This window comes from Sus scrofa, chromosome 6 (genome assembly GCF_000003025.6).
Source record: "Sus scrofa isolate TJ Tabasco breed Duroc chromosome 6, Sscrofa11.1, whole genome shotgun sequence".
Classification (NCBI taxonomy): domain Eukaryota; kingdom Metazoa; phylum Chordata; class Mammalia; order Artiodactyla; family Suidae; genus Sus; species Sus scrofa.
In genome coordinates, this window is record NC_010448.4 from 19,770,864 (window position 1) to 19,797,671 (window position 26,808).

A 26,808-nucleotide genomic window follows, 5' to 3' on the forward strand; every position below is an offset into this window, starting at 1 on the left:
CCCATTTCCCCACCCTCCAACCTGTCTCCTTGGAAACTGTAAGTTTTTCAAAGTCTGTGAGTCAGTATCTGTTCTGCAAGGAAGTTCATTGTGTTCATTTTTCAGATTCACAATGTCTGGTTCTTAACCCACTGGGCCACAATAGGAACTCCCTTCGCTTTTCTTTCTTTTAAAACGAGCCTCCTTATCCTGGCCCCACAGTCCCATGGAGAAGGAGCAGGACCTGAGGCACATCTGCGTTCAGTGCCTGGAGCTGGATGAAGGCTCCTTGTGCCAAACAAGCTGGAGCCTGGGGTCAGTTCACCACATTCCCCACTCCAGCAGTTCCGCTCTCCCCCTACTCGCAAACCTCACTGGGCCGCAAAGGCACCCCTTCCAGCCCAGCTCTGACAGGCAGGGGGCTGTGATCCCAGACCACATTGCAGCTGCCCTGGCCCCTCACCTTCTTGCACACGTAGTCGTTGGGCAGGTAGACGACAGAGCGAAGCCTCTTCAGCATGTCGAAGATCATCTGCCGGTCACAGCCCTAGCCGCAAGAGGAGGGGAAAGGAGTTGCTAAGACAAAGGCATGGGCTCAGGGCCTTCCGGAGTCCTGAGGGTGGGGACCCTGGGTGGGCCATACCTGGAAGAGTGCCACTTTGCTGACGATGTCGTAGTTCACATCGATGGCAAGGTCCAGCCGCATCTTGTCTGGAAGCTGCACCATCAGCTCTGATTCGTCTGCAAACAAGACCCTGGCAAGGGTCAGAGGCACGGCCAGGCCCCTCCCTCACAAACACAGACTAATTCAGGCTGCACTGGCTGGGCCCCCGGGCACGTCATTCCTCTCCCACCTGGAACCACTCTGGAGTGGGAAGGTGCCCGCTCTGCTTCCAGGCCCTTTCCCAACACTGTTCCCTCTGCTGAGAACACCCCCCTTCACTTCCTGGTTATTTCCTACTCCTTCTTCAGACCCAGCCCTCGTGTCACCTCCTCCAGGAAGTCTTCCCTTGACATCCTCCTGCCCAACTATGATGTTACCAAGCCCTGTGCCATAGCCCATGTCACACCCTTCATGGCAACTGTGTACCAACGATCTGTCTTTGCCATGCACGTGATAAGAACAACAGTAGCAGGAACTAAAGTATGTAAGCAGTTACTATATGCCAGGCATCTTTTACAGAGAATTTTACCAAGATGATTTCATGAAACTTCCCAGCAGCTCAAGAGGCACCTAGTACTATAACCACTTTACAGACAAGGAAAGGGAGTCTCGAAGGGCAGAGATGCCCACAGCCATGCAGTCCAAGCGGATGGAATCAGGACCCCTCCCCACACACATCCCCCACCCCGGCCCCGCCAGGGCCCTGTGGTTTCAGAGCCTATCCTGGGAAAGCAGTGTGTCTGCCCATCATGGGCTCTATGGTGCACAGCTGAGAGGTTGGCATGGAGTGAAGGTGGCAGCTGGAGAGAGAAATGCATGCCAGGGCCCAGCCCTATGGCCCGCCCACTGCACATAGCTTAGGGCTCAGAACTGGGTCTGTGCTACCCTGGGCAGGTCAGAGCCCTCTCTGGTCCTTAGCATGAACCCTGTGAAAAGGGACAATGCTACCAATGTCACAAGGCTGTCCTTGGAACAAAATGAGACAGAAGTGAACTTGGAAACTGCATTGTCCACAGACCTGCCAACACCTCCAGGTCAAGAGAGCGTGAGCTGCAAATGTGGTTTCTTTGAGACCAAACTGAACCCCATGGAGGTGACGGTGGAGGGGGGAGCCCTATCATTTTGCTGAGGGCTCTGAGGGACTCTAAGGCACAGTGCAGTGGGCCATGAGGCCTCCAAAATGACGTCCAGCCTCTGAAAACAAAATTACTAGCTCCCCAAAATGAAAAGGAAATAGGACAAAATTAAAGTCAATTAGCATATACTTAGCATACCCAAATTTCACTAAGGATTCCATTTAGAATCCATGAAAATGTCACTACATTTGCAAACAGTTTATAGGTGAGATCCTCCCACTTTGCAAGAATTACTGAGCACACCTGATCATTGACAAGATAGCAGAAACAACAGTGAATGAAAATTGGGCATTCCCTGGTGGCCTAGCAGTTGAGGATTTGGTGCTGTTACTGCTGTGGTGAGGATTCGATCCCTGACCTGGGAACTTCTGCATGCCGTGGGCACAGCCCCCCCAAAGCATTGTTTTAGCCAAAACAATTTCAGAAGCAAGGTATAAGATAAAAACAAATTTAGAAAATAGGAGTTCCCGTTGTGGGCAGGGAAAAGGAATCTGACCAGTATCCATGAGGACGCAGGTTCGATCCCTGGCCTCGCTCAGTGGATTAAGGATCCGGTGTTGCCATGAGCTGTGGTGTGGGTTGCAGACCTGCTCAGATCCAGCATTGCTATGGCTGTGGCATAGGCCGGCCGCACAGCTCCGATTTGACCCCTGGCCTGGGAACTTTCATATGCCATGGGTGTGGCCCTAGAAAGCAAAAACCTAACAAACAAAAAATTTAGAAGTATACATTATCTGCATGGATGCACATGGAGAGAAGGAGAGGGGAGAGAAACAGAGCCTTCCTTCCTGGTTTCAGCTGTACTCCCATCTTCACATGGGAGCTGCCTTTCAAGGTGAAACAGGGCAAGCAGAAGGCAAGCCCCTCAAGTCTTCGGGGGTCTCCTGATGGCCCAGTGGGAGGTCACCTCCCAAGGCCTCCCTAGGGCCCCCTCACTTAAATGTTGGGCCGCAGCCAACAGAGGCCCCAGTACTCAGGGCCCAGGAAGGCAGGGGCTGGGTGAGGGGAGCCGGTGGCAGGGCTGGGTTGGGGGGTGAGGGATGTGGTCTTACCCAGCATGCCTTGGGAGTGCCAGGTGTACTCATACCAGGTCTTGACCCGGTTCTGCACGGACCTGGGGATCTTGTAGAAGTTCATGTACTTGACCGTGCTGTCCATACAGCTGCGGTAGTAGGTCTGCCCCGCGGTGGCGGCCCCCACCACGTCTCTCATCTAGGGGGATGGGGGGGTGGCAAGGAAGCCACTGGGTCAGAGCGGGGGCCAGGCTTCGGGGACAGGTGTCACAGGCACATTTACTTAACACCGGGGAGGGGCGCATGCTCGCGGGGTGGGGGGAGGAAATCAGGGGAAAGGGAATCCCGTGTCTACACACAGAGGTTTTGCCTCCAGGGTGGACATGGAGGAGTAAGGCTGCTGGCCCCTTAGGTGGACTCAAGTTCCAGGAGAGAAAGCCTCGCTGTGGGGGCGCTGATGCTGGGGCAGCTCTGATTCTGGTACTCGGAACCAGGTTCCGCTCCTCCAGGCAGAGCCCTCAAAGGCATCTCTGAGGACCCCTAGTGGTCACTTCATGCACTGACTGCAATATGAGCTGTGCCCCCAGCACATCAGAATTCACCAGGGGCTTCTCGCCAAGGGAAGAGCCCAAATCCTCAGCCTCTGAGGAAAGCCCGTCAGCCCAGCTCTCCAGATACCCCAGAGGGACTGACCTTTCATATGGGAAGCAGCCTCAGAGAGGAAATGGGACCTACACCGCCATCGCCACCCCTTCACCCAGGGAGCCCCAAAACTCCGAGCTCCTAACTTTCAGTCCAGTGCTCTTTTCTGGGCTTGGTCTGAAAGGAACAGGCAGAGACAGTGCTGCTGGGAGCAGTGGGAGGGAGAGGGGTCCTGCAGGCAGGGGGGTTGGAAGCCAGACTGGTGACCCAGCTACCTGTCCGATCATCACGGAGAAAGCGAAGACACCTGTGAAATAATTCAGCCCCTGGAAGACAATTTCGAAGAGCGTCTTGGGGTCGGGCAGGCCACCAATGGTGATGAGGGTCTTCACAGCCCAGTAGTAACAGCGAATGTAACTAGGAGAGAAAAGGAAGGGGACCTCGGTCATCACGGGCCCCACCCTGATCCTAAGAGTAACACCTCTTCACCCGCAGCGCCCCCTGCAGCTTGTAGAGCATGTTTGCAGGTGCTGTCTGGCTGAAGGTGGTTCTGCCTGGACCCTGCACAGATGTGTGGTCATCCCCATTTACAGATGTGGAAACCGAGGCTCCCAGGGATTGCTAGGAAGACTTGGCCGGAGGATAACCAGGGTTTTCCGGCTCCTGAGGCTTGGGCTCCCGCCGTTCCCCTCAATACATTGTCAATGTCCATGGTCTTTCCTTTGCTATCTCATCATGAGGTTCAAGAAAAACCTCATAATTGGAAGACACACTGAGGATCACCCTAACTGACTCTCGCTCTTGCCCGTCCATTTGCCAGGTGGTGCAACTGAGGCCCCCAAAGGGAAGGGAACGCCTGTGGTCACCAGCTGGCAAGTTCCAGAGCTGGGAGTGGAAACCTGATGTCATCTGCTTCTCTGAACTGTCACCCGCCATCAGGAACCGCTTGACACAGATGCATAAACTGTTGGGAAGGGAGGTATGGGTGATGGGGTCCTACAGTCAGGCAAAAGGCATAGAAAATACCCCAAGCTTGTCTATCACAAAGCAGCAAGAGCCCCTCACACACCTGTCCCCACACCTTTATTTTCTTCTTTCTTTTTTTTTTAAGGGCCGCACCTGGGGCATATGGAAGTTTCCAGGTTAGGGACTGAATTGAAGCCACAGCTGTTGTCCTATGCCACAGCCACAGCAACATGGGGTCCGAGCCTCGTCTACGACCTACATCACAGCTCACGGCAACACCAGATCCTTAACCCACTGAGTGAGGCCAGAGATCGAACCTAAGTCCTCATGGATACTAGCTGAGTTCTTAACCCACCAAACCACAACAGGAACTCCTGTCCGCACCTTCAGATCAGGCCCTGCCAGAGGTCAGCAAGGGTGAGGTCAGCAAGGGTGAAACAAAGGGCAATCTCAGCAGACTTTGCTGTGCCTCCTGTCCTCCCACCAGGGCACAGGAGCAGCCCAGAGCCTGGCCTGGCTCCCGTGTCTGATATTTCCATGCTTCAGGGTCACTGCTCAGCTGGGGCTTGCAAAACATCATCCAGGTAACCAGTCACCTGGTCTGAGAATGACCCCAAACTAGTCCTCCCCTGGGCTCCGTTCACTGGCTATCTGTGCAGCGTGGTGGTTAGAGCATGGGCTCTGGAGCCGGACTGCCTGGGCTCACACCCAGCTCTGCCACTTTCTAGCTGCAAATCCTGGACACGTTACCCATCTCGCCAAGCCTCAGTGACCTTCCCCTGAAACGAGCTCGGCAAGAGAATCTCCTTCACAGGAGATTCAGGGCGAACCTGAGAACGACATGAGGTGCAAAAGAGCACCCAGCATAAGGGTGCTCTTATGCTGTTGTAGCACCTCCTGGGAGTGAGCTCAGTAAATGTCAGCTATCAGAGCCTTCACTGTCGCTGCTGCCTGCAGTGGGGAACAACAGACTCGCCTGTGTCCTCAAGAAGCTTACTATCCAGTGGGGACAGGCAAGTCGGTGTGCGCTGAGCACTGGGAGGTGGGGAAGCAGAGGCTGTTGGAGAGTTGGGGTGGTGGGCGGCTCTGCCTCTCACTAGCTGTGAGGCCTGGGGCAGAGCTCCCGGCCCCTCATTACCACCTACCTGGCACATGAAAATAACTTGATGGGAGTGACAGGAGCCCGGACTGTCCTGTCAATCCCCCGTCATACCGGTCCTGGCCACCAGAGGGCGAGCTAAACAGCCTTTAGAGGAACTGAGCTGGGTGCTGCCTGGGCGCTGCGTGCTGCTGGGCCACCAGAAGCAAGATGAGTGATGCCCACACAGCTCCAGCTTTCCCTTCGTGGCTGAAGAAGTCAGTCACTGGCATAGATGGCACATCTTGGGAGCCTCCTGTGTCTTCCATGCCCCTGGGCACGTGAGGACCCCTGCCAGCTGCCCCAGACTGGGCAGAAGCAGAGGAGGCCGAAGAACCCAGTTATAGAGGAATTCAGATCTTTAAGCTCTTGGCCCAGAGCAGGCAGTGGAGAAAGGGTCACCATTTTGAAAGTTATTATTAGAGATGATATTGGCCTTCTGGGGGACCCTCCTTCACTACTCCTGCTTTTGCATATCTCGGGGTTCCCTGTAGGATTTCATTTGGGAAAGTGTAATAGAGCCAGGAAAGCGGGCCTGTCCCCTGCAGAGCAGCGAGAGCTCCCGAGGGACTTGCAGAGGGAAGTCCCAGGTGGCTGGCCCGTTCTTTCCGTCCTGCCCAGCCTGCCACTGCTCCCAGGTCTGCCCGTGATGGTCTTAGCCTGTTGAGACACAAACTTCTTTGAGAATCTATGGGAAGTTAGGAAGCTTCTCCTTAGAAAAGCCAGAATGCTCCCAAAATTTAGTTCCAATTTCAAGGGGGTTTGTGACCCAGGTAAGGAGCCCCTTTTCTGGTGTGCTGGCTTCCCCCCAAGAATGGCCACAGCTAGGAAGTGGGGTCACTGGCTCCTGTCCAGCATGGGCTGGACATGATATACACCGTTTATTATTTCTCACAAGGAATTTGATCTTGGGGTCTCTTTGTTTTTCTTCTTTTTGGATTGAACCCGAGATATATGGAAGTTCCCAGGCCAGGGGTTGAATCAGAGCTGCGATGCCAGCCTACACCATGGCCACAGCAACACTGGATCAGAGCCCCTCTGTGACCTTTTTGAGGCAATGCTGGATCCTTAACCTCCTGAACAAGGCCAGGGATCGAACCTGCATCCTCTCGGATACTAGTCAGGTTCTTAACCTGCTGAGCCACAATGGGAACTCCTCACAAGGAATTTGAATGTAATCCTACTTATTCTGCAGATGAGAAAATTGAGTTTCAGAGAGGGTAAGCAGAAATGAATCTGATTCGGAACCATGAGTTTTCAGGTTCGATCCCTGGTCTCTCTCAGTGGGTTAAGGATCCGCATTGCCGTGAGCTGTGGTGTAGCTCACAGACTCGGCTCGGATCTGGTGTTGCTGTGGCTCTGGCATAGGCCAGCGGCTACAGCTCCAATTCGACCCCTAGCCTGGGAATTTCCATATGCCGCGGGTATGTCCCTGAAAAGACAAAATACAAAAAAAAGAAAAGAAAAGGAAGGGTAAGGGCCTTACCCAAGGTTACAGAGCAAGGTTTAATGGAGAGCTTCTGTTCTCTTGGCAGAGAAGGGGCCTTAGAGTCCTCTCTCTACCGCCTTGTGAAGGGGACACATGAATGAATGAATGAATGAATGAATGAACAGTCTGGTCATGGGCTCAGGAGCAGGGCTGTGGATGGGTTCGGCCAAGGGAAGAGGGGGCAGCGCTGGTGGTGATGTGGGGGTGCTGGGCTATGACCCCCACACTCCACCCCAGCGGGTGTCAGGGTTCCCTGCCACCTGCCTGGGCTGCCCTAGACCTGGGACTCTCTAGCAGAGCCCTTCTCAGGCCCTAGGCCCATTGCAGAAGGTGACAGCCGAGGCCACTGTGGCTGACCCTGGGGCATCTGTCCTGAGGGGTGTTCTGGATCAACAGCTGCTCTACACAGAAGCCACCTTGGACACGAGTGACCGCCTGTTGTAGCACCTCCTGGGAGCGAGCGGGTGGAGGAGGTCCATGTGTTGACTGCTGGACTGAGAGCATTTTGTGCCACTAGTGGGCACGGCCTGGAGCCTACCTGAGGGGACCCCCTGACCCCTGGACTCTTCCTCTGTCTCTTTGTCACTGCAGCTGATTGAGTGCCCACTATGGCCTGGCACTGGACCAGTGACTCAGAGGCAGCTAATCCTGTTACCTCCTCAAGGGGTGGGTCCCATTATCAGCCCCACTGGCAGACCAGAAAACTGAGGCTCAGACAAGAGATGTGACCTGTCCACTTGGCGCCAGGAATCACCCCCTAGACTCCTGTTTCTGAAGTTTGTGCTCTGAATCTCCAGGCTCCTTCCTGACCTTGACCTGCTGTGCGTCTGTCTCCTTCCTACACTGTCTTCCACCCCCCTCATCACACAAACCCTGCCTTGGGTGTTTTTTTGTTTGATGTTTGTTTTGTTTTGTTGCTTTTGCTTTTTAGGGCCCCACCTGAGGACATGGAGGTTTCCCAGGCTAGGGGTCAAATCAGAGCTACAGCTGCCGGCCTACTCCACACCCATGGCAATGCCAGATCTACAAACTCAACTTGGGTGGTTTTTTTTGCCCTAACGAACAAACCAGTGTCTCCCTAACTGATTGGTCTCCTTCCCTGCTGTCCTCCCCATCCATCTCCCACCAGCCATCAGAAGGTCCCCCTGGGTCCTGTCATTCTCCTGCTTAAAACACTGTGAAAGGCAAGGAATAAGAGTGTAAATGGTAGTTTTTAATACCCAGCCAACCCTCAAAAATGGGGCAGTGTGTGGGAATTCATTCTTCCTTCCTTTCTTTTCTTTTCTTTTCTTTTCTTTTCTTTTCTTTTCTTTTCTTTTCTTTCTTCCTTCCTTCCTTCCTTCCTTTTCATCTTTTTAGGGCTGCACCCACGGCATATGGAGGTTCCCAGACTAGGGGTCCAATCAGAGCTGTAGATGCCGGCCTACACCACAGCCACAGCAATGCCAGATCTGAGCTGCATCTGCGACCTACACCACAGCTCATGGCAATGCGGGATCTTAACCCACTGAGCGAGGCGGGGATCAAACCTGCATCCTCATGGATGCTAGTCAGATTCATTTCCGCTGAGCCACCGATGGGAACTCCTCTCTCTCCTTTCCAATCTCCTTTTCTATAAACCTAAAGCTGCTCTAGAAATAGCCTATTCATTAAAATAATACCTTTTTTAAAAGAACTGCATAAAAAGGTCACACCCTTGGCCCTGCCAGTCCCCTTTAGGAATTTATCAGGAGGAAACTGTCAGACAAGAAGACAAAGATTCATATCCACAGATGCTCCACTCAACATCACGTCATGATGAAAAACTAGACATATCTCAAGTGGCCAATGATGAGCAAATGGTTACAGAAATGTCGCTGCCTCTGTGGCACAGGCATAGATACCATGGTTTTTAAAACTTTGCAATGGAAACACATGCACAACATCGTATTACTCTAGTTCCTTGTTGGTGACAAATTTTTCCACATTTTCACATTTCTAAAATTGGGATTATCTTACTGTACATTTAGTGCAATATTTCTTTTTTTTCCCCAAAAAACTGTATTGACTCAATAATGTATCATGCAATGAACTGTATCTTAGACTCAAAGAAACAGAAAATGCTCCCGATCGTTCTTTCATAATCAAAATACATATATGTATATAAAGGCACAGGGAAAAAGAAACTTTGGCTGCTTCCCTATTGCCTAGGACAGTGCTATCCAATAAAAACCTGATGCAAATCACATAGGAAATTTTACTTTTTTTTTTTTTTTTTTTTGTCTTTTTGCCTTTTCTAAGGCCGCTCCCACGGCATATGGAGGTTCCCAGGCTAGAGGTCCAATCGGAGCTACAGCTGCCGGCCCACACCACAGCCACGGCAACGTCAGATCCGAGCTGCGTCTGCGATCTACACCGCAGTTCAGGGCAATGCCCAATCCTTAACCCACTGAGTGAGGCCAGGGATCGAACCCACCACCATCATGGTTCCTAGTCAGATTTGTTACCCACTGAGCCACAACAGGAACTCTGAGATTTAACACTTTTGAGTAGCCATATTTTTGAAATGCAAAAAGAAACAGGTGACATCAATTTTAATAATGTAATATCTGTTAACCCCAAATATCAAGCTGAATATATCAACATGTAACCAATATGTTACAAATGAGTAACGAGATGGTTTTTTCCTGGCCTCCAAATGCCATGTGTTCTCTACACCTGCAGCGTATTTCAGTGGTCTCTGCACTTCCAGCACCGAGCGGCAGCCCGCTGTGGCCGGGGGCTGAGATCCGGGCTTGGACGCCTCCGATGAGAGGCCGCCGGCCCCTCCTCCCTCACAGGTCCTTCCTCACGCCCTCCAGCCACTCGGGCCTGCTCCCAGCTTCTCGAACCAATACCTGGCAGCTCCTCATGCGTCTTCATGCTGTCCCCTCCCCCGGGGATACTCTGCCCCTTCTCTCCACCTACCAAGGCCACGATCAAACTTAAGTTTTCAGAACTGAGCTGCCCACGCCCCCTCCCCACCCCTTCACAGCTCTGGGCAGTTAAGACTCTGTAGCCACGCTGCCTGGGTTCAAATCCCAGCAAAGGTACGACCTGTGCAGCCTGAGGGAGTCACTTCACATCTGTTACTTCATCGAGGAAATGGGGAAGATGACGGTGTCTGTCCCTGTGATTGTTGGGAGATTAAGTTACTGTTAAGGGCTTAGAACAAGGCCGATCTGCCGTGTTTCTCCTATGCCTGCTGCTCTTGGTTTGTTTTGTTTTGTTTTGCCTTTTAGGGCTGCATCTGCGGCATTCGGAAGGCCTTGGCTGAGAGTGGAATTGAAACTGCAGCTGCCAGCCTACACCACAGCCACAGCAACACCAGATTCCCAGATCCGAGTTGCGTCTGTGACCTACACCACAGCTCACAGCAACGCTGGATCCTTAACCCACTGAGCGAGGCCAGGGATCGAACCTGCATCCTCATGGATCTAGTCAGGTTCGATACCGCTGAGCCACGACAGCAACTCCTGCTGCTATTGTTATTATCGTCATCAACATTTGAGCACGGCCCACAATGTGCGACAGCTTTCTGGATTGGCAAGTAGATTTCACGTCGTTGGCCAGCTCCTCCACAGCCAGCGATGCCCAGGGAGCTGTGCTGGGCAGTATTCTCTGGCCTCCTTCCCACTCGGCTATGCCCACAGGGTGGAGGAGTGGACGCGCATGTGCGTGGAACTGCCCAACTCCGCTAGACTCTGGGATGCTGGAAGGATCTTTCCAGTGTGTCTTATTCACATCTGTGCCCCTCGGCCTGGCATGTGGCAGGTGCTCAGGAAATGTTAGATTAGCGAGGACCAGGAGACATGGACTTCGCCTTATCATGACAGTGATTCCCCGGGAGCAAGGTGGCCTGGGCAACGAGGTGGCGGTGGGGCTCCTTTCCAGGAGGCTTAGTACCGTGAATTATTAAGACCCGGGAGCAAGACTACGGCTCACCTGTTTCCTACGCCGTCGTAAACCCAGTGAGTGGAGCCCAGGCCCTGATAGGCCGACGCCCAATAGTACAGACATGAGTTCACATGTAAACTGTAGAGCAGGTAGGCTGTGGTCCTGATAACCCTGCAGAAGAAGGCAAGGCATGAACACAGCAGCAGAGAGGGAGGCGGTGACATCTCACCCCAGGGTCAGACTGCAGGGAACAGGCCACCTCCCCCCATACCCACCTCAGAGACCCCCCTGTGGAGCCTTACAGCCCTGCCCACCTGCCTGGTGGGATGGACACTTGCCAATGGAAACCAGCCAGTGGCTGGATTGGGCCAACTGCTGCTGTCTCCCTTTTTTTTTTTTTTTTTTTTTTTTTTTTTTTTTTGTCTTTTTGCCTTTTCTAGGGCCGCTCCCACGGCATATGGAGATTCCCTGGCTAGGGGTCTAATCCGAGCTGTAGCCACTACCTTCACCAGAGCCACAGCAACGCAGGATCCGAGCCGAGTCTGCGACCTACACCACAGCTCATGGCAATGCGGATCCTTAACCCACTGAGCAAGACCAGGGATTGAACCAGCGACCTCATGGTTCCTAGTCAGATTCGTTAACCACTGAGCCACAACAGGAACTCCGAAATGCTGCTCTCTTGAGACGCTGTTGGTTAGGAGTGGTGATGCTTGAACAGAAAGTTGTCAAAGGCTGGGGGCTGGAATTGGCCCAGAGCTACACGTGCAGACACTTCTGGGGAATTGGGGGCTGGGGGTGGGGGTGAGGGGCGCATCCATGCAGAGGGACAAAGAAGGGAGAGATGCATGCAGAGAAGCGCTGCTCCATGAGAGATGTCGAGAGGAGCCCTGTCCGCGATCCTGGCCTGGCTGGTCTAGACTGGCCATTAGCAAGACAGCCCACCGTGTCCTTAGAGCTGCTCCCCCTGTGCTTGAGTGGCCTGGTGTTGAGGGGGGGACAGTTCCCTGAGCCAAGATCAAACTGAGGCCCAGCTCCCTGGAAACACAGGGCTGCTGTGCATGTCAGCCTATGTGCGCCCTCCTCACAATTGGGGGAAACAGGACATTCCTGGTTCTCAAAAAAAACACAAACATCCCTTTGCAGAAGGGCCAGGAAGAGGCTGGGCTTCCGGTGGGCGGCAGTGGTGAGGGGGCCACGGGGCCAAGAGAGGTGAAAGGGGAAGTGACGGGGGTAGAGAATGTGTGGCTCCGTTCTTGCTGCAAATTCCCCAGGGCGTGTGCATGTGTGTGTGCGCGTGTGCAAGGATCTCACCTGTAAACATAGGCTTTGCTGAGGATGGATTCCAGGCGGTTGTTGAACTCGAAGAAGGCCAGGTACTGAGAGGAAGAAGAAGGCGTCAGGGCCGCCCGCTGTCAGTGGAGCATGGGCAGCCCTCACCTCCCAGCCCACTTCCACAGCTGCCAGGACTGAGCCTTCTCTCTGCAGATCCCTGCAGGAGGGGCTTAGAGAACAAACGTTCAAAATGGGAGGTCCCCAGCTGGGGACCCTGGCCCCTCTTCCCTGGAAATGGCATATAATCATGTGCTCACAGTTTGCATATAACTTCAGGGGATTCCTAGATCTTCCCAATCCATTTTTTTCTCCTCTTTTGGCTGCACTGGTGACAGGAGGAAGTTCCCAGGCCAGGGATGGAATGCACACTGCAGCAGTGACAACAGGTCTTTAACCCACTGTGCCACCAGGGAACTCCCTAGGCCCTCTGAATCCTATCATGAAACTTTAAGGTACATGCCCAGGTTAAGGACCTTGTTTTCAATGTTTACTTATAATGATAATGATTATATAAAGAAACAACATCCCTAATGCCCCTCACTGATCTCCTTCAAAGGCTCATTTATAATATTTTACTTGTAATAAAAGTATAAGAGGAGTTCCCATTGTGGCTCAGAGGAAACAAATCCGACTAGCATCCATGAGGATACAGGTTTGATCCCTAGCCTTGCTCAGTGGCTTAAGGACCCGGTGTTGACATGAGCTGTGGTGCAGGTTATGGACGCGGCTTGGATCCTGCGTTACTGTGGCCGTGGCTGGCACCTACAGCTCTGTTGGACCCCTAGCCTGGGACCCTCCATATGCTGCAGCTTCAGCCCTAAAAAGACAAAAAATATATTTTTTTTAAAGTATGAGAATAACTGCTCTTTACTGAGCCCCTTGGATCCAGCACTTTATACACATTACCTTGGTTCTTTTTTACATGTGAGTTATGTATTATCGTTCTCCTTTTACAGAGAGGAAACTGGCACTCAGGGACACACAGCCAGTAAGTGACAGAGTCAAGCTTTGAACCCCGATCAGACTCAAAACTGCAAGCTCTTTCCAGAGTTCTTGTCATGGCTCAGTGGTTAACAAATCCGACTAGGAACCATGAGGTTGCGGGTTCGATCCCTGGCCTTGCTCAGTGGGTTAAGGATCCGGCATTGCCGTGAGCTGTGATGTAGGTTACAGACGTGGCTCGGATCCTGTGTTGCTGTGGCTGTGGTGTAGGCCAGAGGCTACAGCTCCGATTGGATCCCTAGCCTGGGAACCTCCATATGCCATGGGTGTTACCCTAAAAAGACAAAAAAATAAAAACAAAACAAAAACCCTGCAAGCTCTTTTCATGTCATCACACTTCCCTCTAGGTCTCTGTACACATGTTTGACTCTTGAAAATAACATTGATGGAGATTCCCTGCGGGCCGTGCTCACTGTCATCCAAGCGTTCATTCTAATTTCCATCTGGAGTTTGCACTGGATGAAGAAAGGCCTTGGACTTGAACCCTCACCTTGGAGGCAAAGACTTACATCCTTGGAGCCCTGCTAAATGTCAGGTGAATGAGTTACATTTGCTGTCACCATATGAACCAAGCTATGGATCCCACCTGGGCTGTGGGCTGTGGGCTGTGGATCCAACCCTCCGCACTCTGATGTTTGGCTCTAAAGCAACCAAACAGCCCCAGGAGGCTGGCATGTATCAGAAAAGACTGGTGCCACGTCCAGTTTCCCTCTTCCTCTGGGCAGCCAGGAAGCTTGCAAGCAGCTTTCAGGCTGAATTCTAGCAAGATGTGCTTTCTTTTCTTTGGGGCACTTACATTCTTCCCATTTTCCTCTGCCCTATTTCTCAGGGTTATTAAAGTTATTGTGTTTGTCTCTTTTGTAAATTCCCTCATAGCCACTTTGGGGGAAAGGCATCAGGTATCATGTAAGGAGAAAGATGAATTTAATTGGCCTGCCCGAAAAATCTATTTGGGGGATTCTGAGCGCTCTGATCAGCTGTCCACTCTGGTCACATTAAAAGACATTGCCAGGTCTCCACTCTATACTCTGTCACCCTCACTGGAACAGGCTCTGACCCAGTGACAGGAGGAGTGGCAACAACCAGTGATGAAACAGGTGTCAGGTTCACATTTAAATCCATTCAGGGCACTTCCTGGCTCCTGTAACCTTGGGCAAGTCACCCAAGTTTCCAAGCCTCAGTTTCCCTATCTTTTTTTTTTTTTTTTTGTATTTTTAGGGCCACACCCATGGCATATGGAGGTTCCCAGGCTAGGGGTCAAATTGGAGCTGTAGCCACCAGCCTACACCAGAGCCACAGCAACACCAGATCCAAGCCATGTCTGCGACCTACACCACAGCTCATGGCAATGCCGGATCCTTAACCCACTGAGTGAGGCCAGGGATCGAACCCGCAACCTCATGGTTCCTAGTCAGATTTGTTAACCACTGACTCACGACGGGAACTCCCAGTTTCCCCATCTTTTAGATGGAGACCATTATAAAGCAGAAGTCCCTCTGCTGTGTCTCTAGAGTTACTGAAAATAAGCACTGGAGACAGACTGCATGGGTTCAAAGCCAGACTCTATTCCTTCCCTCCTGTGTGACCTTGGGCAAGTTCCTTAACTTCTCTGTGCCTCAGGCATCTCATTTGTGATATGGTGATACTAACACCACTCATCTCATGGGGTTGAGGAGTAAGCACTTGTAAAGCCTCCAGAACTTCTAATATATCCAGATATCTAATATGTGGCACCACTAAAAAGCACTAACAATCATAAGGAATTTCCCATCTCCCCCAGGGCCCCCTTTTCTGATGCCTCCCAAATGCTGCTCAGAGCAAACACCCAGATGGCAGTGCGGGTGCAGAGCGCAGAGGGGCTGAAGGCTGGGATGGTCTCACCTTCAAACAGCGAGGCAAGCGCAGAAGAGGATTCACACCGAATTTCAAGTAGAGAAAGTCCAAGGGCAGGAGGCAGAGCATGTCCATCTGAAATGCCAGCAGGACATCACAGGGTGTAAAATCAGGAAACCCCTGGGTCATGGGATGGGCTAAGTGGCAGGTGTTTCCACCTCCAGTGGAAAAGTGAGGTTGCAATGCCCCAGGGAGCCATCCCATCAACAAGCCTCTTTTGGCTCCAGCCCCTGCCGGTCCTGGCGGGGACCACACCGTACTTGCCCCAAAGCATCCAGGGGCCCCAGAGAACCACGTCCCAAGACCCCCGGGACACACCTTAAAGCGCTGGGACTTCAGGTAGTTGTCTCGCATCTCCTTCTTGTCCGTCTGGAATAAAACAAGTAATGACCGTGACATGGCCTGGGAGCTTCATCCCTGACCCCGGGGGAGCAGAGCCTCCACCTTCCTATCGGAGCAACAGCCCTGTGACCACAGAGCTAAAAGGCACAGTGGAATTTCAGTTGAAAGCCTCACAGTCTACAGGTGGGTCAAGTTCCCGGGGCTGATGGGGGAAGGGGGTGTGGTCCAAGGTCACTTGGCTCCATTCTGACTTCTTGGATGGAAAGCGAGGACATCGAGCTTATTTTCTCAGCACAATGACCTTGCCTGGACCATCCGCAACCTCATTCACTGAGGAGCTGGCGCTGCTCTGCTCAGACTGGGAAAGAGGTTGCCCAGGGAATTCTGTTTCCTCTAAATTATTTTAGAGGCACAACCTCAACTCCTCTGCACACAGTGGAGCCGGTTCCACCAGCACGGAATTTTCAAAAGTGACCTGCACAGGGAGGTGGGACCCTGCCACATGGTAATCAGGATTTGAGCTTCCTCTCCTGTAAGTGCATCAGGACATGGAATCCCCATCTGGTCCAAGCAGCGTGCTTTCTGCAGGACCCCCAGGGCATGTCGACTGTGTGCGGAGCCCCGTGCACACATCCCCTCCGTGGGGTCTCACATCCTATCCCCATTTTACCGATGAGGAAACTGAGGCTCGAAGAGGTGATATGGTAGAGCTGAGATTTAAACCAGGTCTGCCTGCTCGAAAGGCCATTCTCTGGAGCACTTCTCCACCTCTGAATTCCATCAGGTGGGCCAGGAACCCTTTCACCTTCAGCAAGATTTGATGTGTAATTTTTTTTTTTTTCCTTTTTAAGGCCACACCCATGGCACCCCAGGCCAGGGGTCGAATCAGAGCTACAGCTGTTGGCCTATGCCACAGCCATATCACTGCAGGATCGGAGCCACATCCGTGATCTACACCACAGCTCACGGCAATGCCGGATGCCTGACACACTGAGCAAGGCCAGGGATCGAACCCGCATCCTCATGGATACGAGGTGGGCTCTTAACCCACTGAGAGATAAGAGAAACTCCTGATATGTCATTGGAATGTATCACAGATATGGGAAACAAGCGCCCATGCTGCTGAATAGCCGCAGGCACCAGTCCCGAGGTTTCCTTGCGCATGTGTCATGCAGTCCATCCCGGCGGCAGGGCTCGGCCTCCCGAAGGCTGCAGCTGCGGGGTCTGCCCCCTCCCTCCACCTGCCTGTGACTCACAATGACGTCCCCGCCTCTGACAAACTGCAGGCGCAGCTGGAACACAGTGATGTCCAGGAGGTAGATGAGGTCGCACAGGTAATCCACCAGCAGCCAGAGGTGGACGTTGTCCGGTGTCTGGTAGGGGAAGGCCCAGCGCACGGGAATCAGCCAGCAGTTCCAGTTCCAGGCCAGCACCACGAAGAACAGCCACAGGATGTACATCAGGTCTGGAGGGACGGGAGGGGGCAGGAATGTGCTAGAAGGTCAGCTGGGATCAGGGCTGGAGCGTTCGTCTTTCTGCTTGTCTGTCTTCCCTCTCCTATAAACACTGCGGGTGGCTCTTCTGCAACATGGTGGCAGGGGGAGCATGTGCAACTATCTTCACTCTTAAAGGCAGGGAGAGCCTTCATAAACTGTAAAGGGCTGTGCACATATAAAGGGTTGTTATTCCTGAAGAACAGAACATGGCGTAAAGGACAAGTGAGAGGGAATTCGCTTTAGAGGGAACTCTTTGCCATTTCTCACCAGAGTGGCATCTCTGGGAAGGAACCAGCCAGAGCAGAGTAGAAAAAAAGACTCCTGGGTCTGCCACTGACTAGGTGTGTCTTTAGGCCAGTTAACTCCTTTGTGCCTTAGTTGCCTTATCTATGAAATGGGTATGATCTTTTTCCCCCTTTTCTTTTAGGGCCACCTGTATGGCCTATGAAAGTTCCCAGGCTAGGAGCTGAATGGGAGCTACCGCTGCCAGCCACAGCCACACCAGAGCCAAGCTGCATCTGCGACCTACACCACGGCTTATGGAAAAGCCAGATCCCAACCCACTGTGCGGGGTCAGGAATCAAACCTGCATCCTCATGGATATGAGTTGGGTTCATTTCCACTGAGCCACAGTGGGAACTCCAGATGTGATCTCATGTTCCTAGTTCAGGGGCTTCGGCTTGTTTGGGGCCCACCCTCATTCTGCCCCCACCCTCCCATCCTCCTGCCCTCCCATACGACGTGGCGGTGATGCCCATTGCCCTTTCAGGACTCACTGGTCAGTGGGTCGATGCTCTGGGGAAACTGATACTTCTTCCAGGGGCGGCGTTTGAACTTGCAGCAGAGCATTTCGCAATAGTGTTCCTCCTCCGCCTGCCCTGCTTCAGCCGGCTTCTGGTCCGGGGCTGGTTCTGGGGCTTTCTTGGCTGGTGCTATGGGATGACACAGGTGACCCTCTGACCGTGCCCTGAGGCTCTTGTAGAGACTGTAAAGAGAAAGCTCCCAACTGCAGACTCTGGAACTGGAGCCAAAGGGACCCTGGCACCACCCCATAACTTACTGCAAGCTCTGTGCTCTCCTACAGCACACCCGCCCCCGCTTCCCAATCCTCTTTAAAGGAGCCTGGGCACCTGATTCCAAACTCTTCCCAGCTGTCAATCTGGGAACACTTCTCGGGAGCTGCCTAAAATGAGCTGTTTCTGGGCAGGTCGGGTGTTTCAGTGGAGAGTCTGTGTGTATGTCTGTGTTTGGAAGCCTTGGTTGTCTCTGGAGGGCTAGGGGTGTTGGTACCCAGGTCTTCCACCCCTCCAGGGCCAGAAATCAGAGAAAGAGTGCTCTAGGTTTTCCAGAGCAGGAATCTCAGCTTTTTCATCTCTAAGACAAGACACTGAAGACATCAAATGGGATCACAGCCTTCCCGGGCATCTGCGATGAGGTCGGCGGTGACCTAGCAATTGGCTCATAGATGCAGTACAGCTATGTTTCTAGCTTTAGGACAAGCAGTCAGGCTCTGCTAGGTCCACGGGTGGCACCATGAGATCTAAGGCACAGCCCTTCTTGGGAAAGACCTAGAAAACCTCCCTGGCATGAGAGCATGGTTCTTATTTCCTCCTGGCATTTTGAAACTAGGAAAGGCTCAGGTAGTCCCATAAGAATATTACGACTGAAGCCTCTGAAAAATAAGACTGTGTCTTTGGAGAGTGGGTTATGGACACCATCTGACTCTAAGACCATGAGACACATCCCAGGGTGGACCACCTGCCTGCCCGTGGGCAAGGGGCAGAGAGTGGGAGGAGAGACCAGGTACCGCTGGGTCACTGGTCAGAACTTTGACCTTCTTTCCTCCCCTGAACCTGCACCACTAAATCTGCACATATGGGACCCCCAAATTCCAGAGGGTGGAGGTCTGGGCTTCTCTCCAGCTCCCCAAACATTTCCCTGGGGTCGCCCTCTCCACCCCAGGTCCGATGACCCAACTCTGGACTCACAGGGCTTGGGACTGTCCTCATCAGAGGTGACATCAGGGTCGATGAGCTTCTCCTTCACCTTCTCTGTCCGCTCCTTGAAAAGCTTCACCAGCTCCTGGAGCCGGTCGTTGATGATGGCACTGTTTTGGCTGGAGGTGGAAGCTGCGCGGTCCTGGGCACTGTGGAAATGCCACCCAGGGCTGAGCAGGCTGCATGGGAAGGGACCCCTGTGCTCCCAGGCAAGAGCTGCATCTCCAATCCACCTGGCCTGAGAGGGTAACTCCTGCCCAGCCTGCCATCAAAACCTCAAACCCACTTTAATATCTCCTGGGAGGAAACTCAGTCTGGGAATGATTAGCCTTCAGAAAATGTACCATGCAGCCTCCATAAAATTATGGACAGCAAAAAAGCCTGGGAGAAAAGGCCTCTGTCTCCTGAAGTCACTCCAAGAGCTGTGACTGGGGAGAAGGTGAGGATGCCAGGCCAGAGCCAAGGGCTGGGGGATGCACGGTCACCAGGCTGCAGAGACTCTTCGGGAAAACATCTCCCATGGGCCCAGCCCTTGGGACAGTAAGATGTCAGAGACACAGGTCCCAACACCTTCACAGTAGCCTCTAGACATACTGCACAGACCAGCTGTAGATGCAAACTGTCACATTTGGAATGGAGAAGCCATGGGGTCCCACTGCACAGCACAGGGAACTATGTCCAAACTCTTGGTTTAGAATGTGATTGAAAACAGTACCGAACAAAAAATTATATATATGTGTGACTGGGTCACTTTGCTGTACAGCAGAAATTGAAGGAACATTGTAAACCAACTATACTTTTTTTCTTTTCTTTTTTTCTTTTCTTTTTTTTTTTTTTTTTTCTGGTCTTTTTGAAATTTCTTGGGCTGCTCCTGCGGCATATGGAGGTTCCCAGGCTAGGGGTTGAATCGGAGCTGTAGCCGCCGACCTACGCCAGAGCCACAGCAACGCGGGATCCAAGCCGCATCTGCAACCTTCACCACAGCTCACGGCAACGCCGGATCGTTAACCCACTGAGCAAGGCCAGGGATCAAACCCGCAACCTCATGGTTCCTAGTTGGATTCGGTAACCACTATGCCACGATGGGAACTCCAACCAACTATACTTTAAAAAAAAAAAAAATACCTGGGGAGCTTATAAAGATGTGGCTTCCCCATTGTGGACACAGCGGGGCCCAGAGTCTGAGCCCCTCTTGCAGATGAGATTGTGCAGGACACCTCCTGAAGCAGCCTGGGCAGGAGACCCAGCTCAGCCTTACTGCGTGGAAGCCACTGGCACCATGCGCCGGGGGGTGGAGGGTTCTAAAACCACCCATGCTCCCCAGCTCACCTCTTTGTTCACCCATCCTCACCCAGCCCTCTGACCCCCTGAGAGCCCAGAGGTGGCCCCCACTTACTCGGTGCCCTGTGGGCTGGTGGGGTCTGACCAGGCGACCACAGGGGACACAGCTGGTGACAGCACCTTGAGCTCTTCAGCCTCATCGTCTGGGGGGGCAGGCTCTTCCTGAAGGAGCACAGACAATGGAAGGGCCCTTCAGGGAGGCAGGGGCCTCGGGGGCAGGGGAGCCAGTCAGCTTGGAGCCCTGCAGAGCACCCAGAGCGAATCCAGGCTGGGAGGTGGGGACAGGGGATGGCCCTGCCAAAGGGTCCTTGTGTGCCTGCAGGGAAAGAGAAAGGGAGAGGGGGACGCGTCCCCCACTCTGGACCTCAGTCTCTGCGTCCATTCAGTGGCCTCGCAGAAAAGTAAGAGCACTGACTCGGTTATCAGGCAACCCTAAGCTTGCACCCCAGCCCTGCCTCTTCCCAATGTGCGACCTTGGCAAGCTGCTTCAACACTCTCAGCCACCTCAGTTTCCCCCTCTGTAAAATGGGGCTGAATCTACGCAACGCAACGAGGTACTGAGGGCTCCGCGGGTCTCGTTTTAAACATCCTGTTCCCTTCTGAGGGCCCTGCCTGGCCCAGACCACCCGCCTCCCGCTCCATCACGCCACCCTTCCAGCAGCCAGAGAGGGTGTGCAGGCTCGCATTCTGCTTGTTAATTCTCCTGGAAGCTCAGCCTCCCTCCTTTCGTGGATGTGGCTGGGAAAGTTTACCCCCGTGGGCTGTGGAGTCTGGTCCCCTGCTCATGGTGTGACCTGGGTCAGGCCCCACCCCTTCCTGGAGCTCCCGCTTCTCTGTGTAAAGAATGAAGACTGAATTCACCCTGGGGTCCCCGTCATTCAGTCCACGCCTGCCATGGAGCGCTGCATTTGCAACCACAGGAGTCTTGGCTGATGGCATCCAGGTCTGAATCCACCTGGTACCCTTCCCATCGTCAACCACTGTGACTCAGGAGTCCAGTGTTAGGGCTTCTAGAGGGATACAGTCAGAGGGACGTATAGCAAGGGCTTTATCCAGAAGGCTCTGAAACGACCCTATTGCCTTCTGCCAACTGGCCTATGACGGCAAAAGTTATGGCTTCACATCTTTCACACGCTAATTAAACCGATGGCCACCCACGAGAAGACTGGGGCAAAAAAAATCTCATAACTGGGGCTTAAACTCAGTCCCCCTGCACCCAGCCTGGTGCTCTGTCCAGGCCTGGAGGGGACTCAGAGTGGGGAACTGAGTCAGCAGCACCACCTGCGCCTGGCCCTGTGCTAAAAGCACCTCACGTAGGGCAGCTCACTGCATTTTTGCAGTAATCCTAGTAAAACAGGATTTAGATAAAACAGGTGCTGTTTAATCCCCACATTATACTGGAGGAGATGGAGGCCTGGGAAGGTTAAAAGTCTTACTGTTAGCCTCACGTCTGGTCAGTGGCAAGCTGGGATCCACTCCAAACCACGGCCTCAGGCTGTGAGAAGGGCCTTGCCCATGTGCCCCTCTGCCCCTCGGTTTTGGTCACTTTTGGGGTCCCAGCAGTTGCCCTCAATGCTCATTCCATCCCTGACCACTGGCCTTGCACTCCCTGCCTCAGACTTCCTTCTTAGGGCCCACCTCAGGCCTAGGCTGCCTCATTTGCTCAAGGTCCCATTCTACTTAGCACTCTCTGGAAGAGTCTTATTTGATTACAGGATCATTGTCCTCTCAGCCCCAAGAGAATATCAGTTCTGTGGGAGCAGGCCCCTGCCAGGTCCTCCCTGATGCACCCATGACACCTACAGCAGAGCCTGGCACGTAAAGATATTCAAGAAATGTTTGCAAATGAATAAATGAATGAATGAATGAATGGTAATAAGAGGAGCCTCACGGGCCCAGCTCCAAAGCAAATGACAGGAGGGTTGGAGTCTAGTCCTAAATGATCTTAGTCCTTTCCGTGCTCTGAACTGTAATGAAGGCTGCACAGTTTTCCCACCCTTTTAAAGGCAACAGAGGGAGGTAGACCAGATGTCTGCAACCATGGTGGTGCCGTGTCTTCTGTTTTCTCTTCTACATGCAGGACTCAGTGAATTAAACATGGGGACTGATGGGTCTGTGAGCTGGGTGAGACTATGACTCTTTTTTCAAATTTAAGTCTAGGGGACTTCAGTTTGCTATATCCAGCCACGCCTGTTCTGGCAGGCTTCTGACCTCAGCTAAGAAATTACTCATGGATGAAAGCAAGAATTCATCAAGAAAAAAGAACCATCTCTCTCCATCTAGCCAGCTCAAGGAGAAACACTGATGGCTCCCCTTTTGCTTAAACAGCCATTCACCAAGCACTGCACTGCACTTCACAGTCTGCCTACAGCTCTATGCAGGCTCTTTCTCAGCGACCTGGCTCAGGTGGTTCCAAACCAACTCTAACCATGCAGCAACAAACTTATGGCAAGAGACACAGAAATACATGCCACCTTGACTGTGAATCCCACACTTGAGAAGGGAGCCCACAGACAGAAAGCAGACTGAAGAGGTATCTGTAGCATCATTTTGGACGGTGTCCAACAAGAGAGGATTCGTTGTGTCCATCCCGGCACGTGGAGCTGGAGGATGTTACGCAGCGGGACCATGTTAAGGTGACAGCCTAGCAACGCAGAAAAGGGCTCACTAAAGAAGACAAGGTCTCAGAGGAGATGTGATCCAATCACCCCTTCTGTTAAAACCGCTTGAAAGAGTGGGCTCCCTAACAGGGTAGCGCAGAGAAGGCAGAAGAATCAAAGCACCGCCTAGGGTGGCGGGGTGAGGGGTAGTCCTTATTCCAGCATTCTTCAGTATTTCCGCTGTACGAGTCAACAGTCCAACGAGGGAGTGGAAATCAGCCCGGTCACACTTACTACCTGCTTCTAATGTAGCAGCGGAGAGTATTGCGACAGCGCTTCCTTGGAGAGCTTTTTCTAGAGCAGGAAGCCAGGAATGAGGAGAAGCAGGAAGGGTGGGGCCAGAGTCCCGGCCCTGAAGCCCCCTTGGCCCCGTGACCTTGGGCCTGGTCCTTCCCCTACCTGAGGCTCCCTGTGGCCGATCCTGGGACTGCGAGGGTGTCAGATGTGGCAGGGGAAGGGGGCGGCAGCACGGGCGAGGGTGGTTTCTTCTCCTCCTCGATGAGGGGCTGGCTGTCGGGATCCGTATCTTCCACCAGTACTTCTGGGTGCTCCTCCGTAGCCGGCACTTGGGGAGGGGACAGAGGGCACAGAGTCAGAGACCGAGAAGCCAGGTCCTGGGGCCTCGCTGTGTTCTTTTGACAGAGAAGCCACAGAGAGCATGTGCAGAGAGGCCTCCGGCAGCCTGGCCTCGCAGCAGGGCCCACGGGAAAGCTCCATGCAAGGGGTGCAGGGACGCAGAGCCCAGGCCCCCTGAGGCCCATGGCCACGCCAGCCACTAACCCAAAGGTGCTCCCAGATGCCGCCTGGAGCCCAGCGCTCCCAAGCCCAGCCTGGTTTCCCTGGGCTGGGAGAGGCATCAAGGCCCTGGGGTGGGGCTGGGGTGGCTGCACTCAGAAAGGACAAGGGAGCCTGGGGTGCCTGGGGTGGTGATGCCGAGTCCTAGGGCCTGACCCAGCACAGGCTGCCCTGTCTGCTTACCCTCTCTGAGCCTCCGTTATCCCCATCCCCAGTTAGGGGTGACCTGACACTTCCCACTCCCGGGGGTGTGAGAAGAGGCAGGGCGAGGGGGGCACACAGCTCCAGTGGAGAATTTAGAAGCTTCTAGCAATCAAGAGTAACAGATTGGGAGCTCCCATCGTGGCTCAGTGGTTAATGAATCCGACTAGGAACTATGAGGTTGCGGGTTCAATCCCTGGCCTTGCTCAGTGGGTTAAGGATCTGGCGTTGCCGTGAGCTGTGTTGCTGTGGCTCTGGTGTAGGCCGACAGCTACAGCTCCGATTCGACCCCTAGCCTGGGAACCTCCATATGCTGCAGGAGTGGCCCTAGAAAAGGCAAAAAAAAAAAAAAGTAACAGACTACTGTATAGCATGTGACCCCTCTGGGTACCCATTTGCTGTTTGCTTATTTATGCTTCTTTACTGGCTGTCCCGCAGCATGTGGAGCTCTCCCAGAGAGAAGTCAGATCTGAGCTGCAGTTTTGACCTACGCTAGATCCTTTAACCCGCTGTGCCCGGCCAGGGATCAAGCCTGTGTCCTGGCGCTGCAGAGACGCCGCCAAGCCCATTGCACCACGGCGGGAACCTTGGCATTTCCTTGCTTTTGTAGATGCCAACAGCCCCCAAAATTCAACAACCCAGCCTCTCTCCTGACCTCCGAGGGTCCTGCATCCTGAGCATCGGGTCCTCCCTCCCCCAGGGGGCCTGGCTGTGATCCTGTTTTGGGCTTCGTTACCCACCCCAGGGACTGTGGGGACAGCTCTGCCCGAGGTGGAACTCAGAGGATGCTGAGGGGCTGGGATGGTGCCCCCACTTCCCCTACGCCTGGGCGGGACCGCCCAATAGCAGCCAGGCACAGGCCTGGGCACCTGCAAGGCAGGCACACACACCCCAAAACAGGGAGGGGAGTATTTTGAAATATTTGGATCTGTGACTTTTTTTTTTTTTTTAAATGACCACCATGGGAAGAGCCAGCACTTTATGAAGTTGGGTGTGCTGGAACGTAAGCAGAGCTCAAGACTTTGGGGCATTTATTTTACTAAGCCCTCAGGTAAAGAGGATGAGCAGAACTGAAGCTCTGAAAACTGGAGAAGTTCTGCTAGACCCACCAGAGAGGTCCCAGGCTGCAGAAAGCAAGAGAGCCCCAGGGTGAGGGTTGCCTCTGCCTCCTGCCAGGTCTCTGGAGAGGTGACCCAGAGGCGGGCCAGGGGCGCAGAGGCAGCCAGGACAAGAGCAGCCCTTCCAAAGTGCTCAGGGGCCAAGGCTGCCCCCAGCAAGGTCCCCAGGCAGAAGAGAACACCCTGGTTTCAGCACCCATGAGGCTGTCTCAGGGCACCTGGGAGGGAGCATTGGTCCCCTCACCCCTTGCCCTTCACCGCACAAGACCCTATGAACTTGACCTCTCCCAGAGGAGGGGGAAACTCAAAGCCTAGGGTTTCATTTCCTGCCATCGTGGCCAAGTAGGAACTCAAAATAGAAATTATATTGGTTTATGTTCTGCTGATTTATAGAAGAATACTATGATTAAGAATATAAAGAATAATACTTACATTGGTTTAGAGAATAATAATATTTACTGGTTAGCACTTCCTACGTGGCCACTAGGCATTTATTTTACGAACTCTTTAAGTGTTTTATACACATAAATTCTTTCATCATTCCCAGCTGCCCTATAATGTCACCGTTATCACTGTCCCCATTTTGTGGTGAAGGAAACCAAAGCACAGGAAGCTTAGGAAACTTGCTGTGTGGGTTAAGGAGCCAGCATTGTTACTGCAGCGGTTTGGGTCACTGCTGTGGCACAGGTTCCGTCCCTAGCCCAGGAAATTCTGCACGCTGTGGCTATGGCCCAAAAAGAAAAGAGAAGAAATTTGCTGCAGAGCCAGGATGTGGACCCAGGCAGCCTGACTCTAGAGCTAAAACTCTTACCCCATCCCGAGCGTGGTGACCAGCACACGCAGAAGCCACCGTTAACATGAAACCTCAGCTCAGAGGTGTCGAGCCGTGTCACTGATGGGGATACGGTTCTCACCACACACGGTACCTGTCTGCAGCATCTCAGATCATCATGGGTCAGTCGCAGCGGGTTCAGCCCACTGTCCCAATGTGTCGCTGGGGCTACTTCTCAAAATGTGGGGCTCCCAGGGACCAGGGAGGGCGCCCGATGACTTTAGATGGCACGGCCACGACAAAGGACAGCAGGATGAGACCACTCCTCCCTCGCTCCCTCTCCAGTTCTCTTAGGTCCTGAGTGTGCAGCGAGGAAGCCTCGGCTTAGAGCTGCTGTGGCCTTAACGCCTCTCGGACGTGCCCTAATCCCCTCTGCGGCCAGGGGAGCAGGCTCAGCCGGGAGCTCTTGGCTACACACGCACCTCACTAGAAACCACCAACACAGCCTTCTTCTCCCTATCTTTGCGGTTATTTCTTTTCTCTCTCTTTTTTTTTTTTTTTTCTTTGCAGTTATTTCTACTTAGGCCTCCTATTTCTGCAGACCAGGCTGGTTTTCCATTTGAATTATAATGTAAAATTTACCTGTTTGGTTTTGTGTTTTTGGTTTTTTGTTTGTTTTTGCTTTTTAGGGCTGCATCTGCAGTATATGGAGGTTCCCAGGCTAGGGATCAAATTGGAGCTGCAGCTGTCAGCCTATGCCACAGCCACAGAAATGCAGGATCCAAGTCACATCTGCAACCTACACCACAGCTCACGGCAACGCTGGATCCTTAACCCACTGAGCGAGGCCAGGGATCAAACATTTATTCTCATGGATACTAGTCGGTATGTAACCCACTGAGCCACAATGGGAA

General features: G+C 53.1%; 1 protein-coding gene across 1 annotated transcript in view; it reads right to left on the bottom strand.

The window, feature by feature from the left end:
• CNGB1 (cyclic nucleotide gated channel beta 1) overlaps positions 1-26,808 on the bottom strand; it is a 113,097-nt gene that overhangs the window by 18,130 nt on the left and 68,159 nt on the right. Inside the window, 13 exon segments of the mRNA XM_021097533.1 lie at positions 443-526; positions 623-720; positions 2,832-2,991; positions 3,710-3,851; positions 10,991-11,113; positions 12,257-12,321; positions 15,161-15,247; positions 15,491-15,541; positions 16,771-16,979; positions 17,787-17,942; positions 18,999-19,156; positions 20,404-20,491; positions 23,385-23,573. Coding sequence (XP_020953192.1) covers positions 443-526; positions 623-720; positions 2,832-2,991; positions 3,710-3,851; positions 10,991-11,113; positions 12,257-12,321; positions 15,161-15,247; positions 15,491-15,541; positions 16,771-16,979; positions 17,787-17,942; positions 18,999-19,156; positions 20,404-20,491; positions 23,385-23,573 — 1,610 coding nt within the window.